The following is a 4,100-nucleotide window of genomic DNA, read 5'->3' as shown; positions in this document are numbered from 1 at the left end:
AAGCCATTCCATTACGATCACAAGGCACGTAACAACAAACACTACTTAGATCATCCAAACAGCCTAACAAATTACAGGATGAAACATTGGATATATTCTTCAGGGGGAAACCTGTTTGACGAACAAGTCCTCGCAAGACACAAGAATCCAATCACCTTAGCTCACAGTCAATTGTAATCAATTCAGCTAACCACCAATTCCCCAAGGTTCCAACAACCAAGCTGGAAGGAAGACAGTAAACTACGGCACCAACAACAAATAAACAGAGCTTAACAGCTGTTATGGACATCAAAAAACAACCAAGCCTAACACACCACACCTAAAAGGTCTTGAGTCTACGCATACCATCATTATCCAGCCATATTGCCATCCCTTGGCACCTAGTATTCACAACACAAAAATGCACATTTTAAATTAAGTGAAAACATCATTGTCGATCTCAAAGAACAAAGACTGTCACTGCCACTTGCGCTGTAGGTGGACCTTAATTCAGCTTAGCACCATTCTAGACTCCAATTCTAAACTAGATCAGCTTTACCACCCCAATCAATCATCCAAACAAAACACGGACATGTCGAAATTTAATGCAAAATCCAACGCATCTTCGACCTTACCTCCTGATAGTGATCCTCTTATATTCCAGGATAGATTCTTCCTCCAAAAAACTTCCCCCTCTAATTTCAATTAAAAAGCATTAGATAATGATTGGGATATGCCTTCCGATTCCTCCGCTGCTACAATTTCCCTAACTAAAACCTCTTCTGGACCATGAAACTCTATCCCCAACACTCTTCCAATCTGCAAAGTTTTCTTTGCTTCCATCTTTTGTCTCTGTCATCTATCTTGCAGATCGGAATTTGATAAAGACATTCCTTCTAGTTCAGTCCAGTCTTCCTCGTACTCTATCTTCTTCTTATTTTTTCTTTGCATGGCTATTTCTTCCCTTCCTTGGTTTGCTAACAAAACTGTCTTGAATGCATTGTAAAGAAACATATCTTTTATTTTTCCGGACCTTTGCTCTTATATTCTGACTGCTTTTATTCGATTTAATATCCTCACACACAAATACATTTGTTCATTTAACCTCTGGTCCATATCCTCCCCTGCATTCCCTAATTTGGGCTCCCCTCTAATTTGATCTACTAGCATCCCGTCCACTAACCTAGTATCAGTTGTTCCCTCCCAAATAGAAAAATATCTATAATTATCTTCTTCTTCCACGTTAACACGTTTTTGATAATTTAAAAACCTCCTAGCAGTAACTTCGACTCCCTCCACGTTTTCAACCTCTTCATTAATTATCTTCTGCACATTCCCACTGCCAACATCACTTTTTATCAGCCCCATAATTGCTTCTTCTCCAATGTTCCTTTCCCCCACGTCCTCACCCGACAAACAACCGCCTCCTGGTAAATTTTCCATACATCGTAATTGAAGATCGTCTTCCTCAAGCCACCTTTCTATAGTATTTTCCTCCGATGCAGTCCTACTTTTTCTGGCCGAAGATAGAGAGTCATCGACCAACTCAAACTCTTTTTTGATCTCTCTTATGAACCATTGTTACACTGCTACCAATAATCTGTTCTAGAATTCTTACTGTAAATAAATCTTGACCCACTTTCAAATCGAGCACATCATCAATGGACTCTTATGCCTTGAGCTTATTTTCTCCCGCTTTATCTTGATGTTCTTCTTACGGCCATTTTTTGTGAACGCGTCGGTTGTCTTTACACGTAGCATGGCGGAGCCCACCACTTTTGAAATTATCAACTGAAATATGCTTGATGGGGCCCACATACGTACCACTTGTAATCTATGGGAAGAGGTTAAAGTAGTACCTCTACGTACGAGATCTTGGACCTGCGGATTGACTGATATTTTAGTTCTGAACCGGTGCGGCCGGAGGTGTTTTCTACTTGTAATCTATGAATTGTTGGTTTGGTTGGACCATTCTTTCTCACTGCAAATTGCGGTCTGAATTGTGGTTATGATTAACGTTGAATTGTCCCCCAACTAATGATTTAACTAATTATTAGTCTTATGGAGCCATAATTATGTTTTATAGGCCTTTTACTGAGAATTTTATATTAGGGGAGAGAAATATAAATTTAAGAGATAAATATGTCGATAAAAATTACATAAACGAATTTGTAATACATGCCAATTTTAAATTTTCAAAGGGTAAACTACCTCTGCCCACCCCTCGATCCATCTCCACTATGCATTTCTAAGCTTTTGATTTGTTGCCACATTTTTGGAGATACTTCATTATTACATAATTCATTAGCCGCTGCTAATTGGTCATCCACCTACGGATCCAATAATAAATTATTTGTTTAAAAAACAGTTTGATTTTATATTATTCAAAATTAAAGGATATCGATCATATATTTTCTGATTTATTAAATTAATGATAATATCAATCAAATTAAATTAAAACTTTATATTTTTATTGATATTTCAAATCCATGAAATATAAGAAAAAATATAACTAACATTGAATGATAACGAATATCCTTATCCCGAAAAAACTGACCTTTCATTTAAGAGTATCTAATAGAACCAACAACTCTTTAACAAAATAAAAAACATAACTATAATATATTTTCCTAATTAAAACCAAAAACTCAATCTATCAATTTATTTTAAATCAAACTCTTTAAGCAAATTGTTAATTACTAATTTAACTTCCAACTCATAATTAATTTTTTAGAATATTAACTAAGATCCAATCGGTTAACTCTTTCTCTGATATCATAATCTTATTTAAACCACAACCCCGCTAGCTCCAGGCAAGTTCAACTCAAACCCCAATTCCTCCACTTTTGACCCGTTCCTTCATTTATTTCACTTTGTTTTTTTCTTTTCAACCTTCTGGGTTTCCCTCGGTTCACTGTATATTCATATATAGGTTCTTCATCTTCCTGTTCTACGGTTACCTAAGATTTTGAGTGTAGTTCTTGAGGCTGCCTAAGAAGAAGAAAACAAAAAAGGAGGTTACTTCATCAAGGAATTCCGAGTCAGAATTTCGAATGAAAGACTCAGCTGGAGAGCAGTATAAAGATGTCAAACATACCTACGTCTCTCTCTGAAGTTTGCCTTACTCTCTCTCGCCTTATTATGTCCATCGCCGATCCATGGCCCTTTTCCTAGTCGTCTTCTCCCTCTAAAGAAACCCTTCTACTCTTATTCAACTACGCTCAAAATTTAGTCCCATCTTTTTTCTTGAAATATTATATACCGACGATCCATGAGAAAGACAAGAGGATTCAAGATCGGTAAACGGCTTGTCCGGATTCGTAGATGGTTCAACCGCAAAGTTCGGAACCCATGTGGGTACCATCGCCTGACACAAGCCGGATCATTTTGCAAGTCAAACGCTTTATCCAAGTTCATCAATTGGGGTCGCCGCTTTACAAACGGAGTCAAATCCATATGCACGGTGAAATCCGGATCGGGTTACATTCCCATCGGCGAAGACCCCATCAACAAAAAACCGATTGAAGTTCCGAAAGGACACTTGGCTGTCTACGTCGGCCAAAACAATGGCGACTTTCATAGAGTGCTGGTGCCAGTCATTTACTTTAACCACCCTTTGTTCGGCGAGCTCTTGAGAGACGCCGAAAAGGAGTACGGGTTTAGCCACCCAGGTGGAATCACCCTTCCTTGCGGGTTCTCGGAGTTTGTGAAGGTCCAGACCCGGATCGCCGCTGGAACCGGTGGAAGGAAAGCGGTTTGGATGCGCCACCCTTGAGAGGCTGCTGGTAACAAAAAATATGGATCATGATAACGACAATTAGTTCTGATCAACGCTTCTGTAATTTTGGTTACGTAGATTTTATTTACCATGCAATGGATTTTCAGGTGTACATTATAGAGTATACTTTTCCTTACGATTGGTAATTCCTCGAAACTTAAGATTACATAAACAATTGTTTACGTCTCTGATGAATGTGATTGACCGTGACTGTGACATTAAGTATGTGATCATGATTTGCAACTGGACATTTCCTTCTCAAATTTCCGATATACTGTTGATCATTGCCAATAATATTTTAACAAGTTGCATGATTTTTTTTTTTTTTATAACAAAGTTATCT

The 4,100-nt window shown here is 37.9% G+C and overlaps 1 protein-coding gene across 1 annotated transcript; it reads left to right on the top strand.

The window, feature by feature from the left end:
* Nucleotides 1-2,789: 2,789 nt before the first annotated feature.
* Nucleotides 2,790-3,819, top strand: LOC120205645 (auxin-responsive protein SAUR36-like). Its single transcript, XM_039205496.1, has one exon. It carries the CDS (start codon nt 3,251-3,253, stop codon nt 3,752-3,754), a length of 504 nt encoding a protein of 167 aa, XP_039061427.1. The 5' UTR covers nt 2,790-3,250; the 3' UTR covers nt 3,755-3,819.
* Nucleotides 3,820-4,100: the final 281 nt, after the last annotated feature.

This window comes from Hibiscus syriacus, unplaced genomic scaffold, assembly GCF_006381635.1.
Source record: "Hibiscus syriacus cultivar Baekdansim isolate YM2019G1 unplaced genomic scaffold, ASM638163v2 tig00012523_pilon, whole genome shotgun sequence".
Lineage (NCBI taxonomy): Eukaryota > Viridiplantae > Streptophyta > Magnoliopsida > Malvales > Malvaceae > Hibiscus > Hibiscus syriacus.
Note: the sequence above shows the minus strand (reverse complement) of the source record. Positions and strands in the feature narration are given on the sequence as shown.

Excerpts from the sequence above, each read along its gene's own strand:
- LOC120205645 (XM_039205496.1), top strand. The coding sequence starts at position 3,251 with ATGAGAAAGACAAGAGGATTCAAGATCGGTAAACGGCTTGTCCGGATT.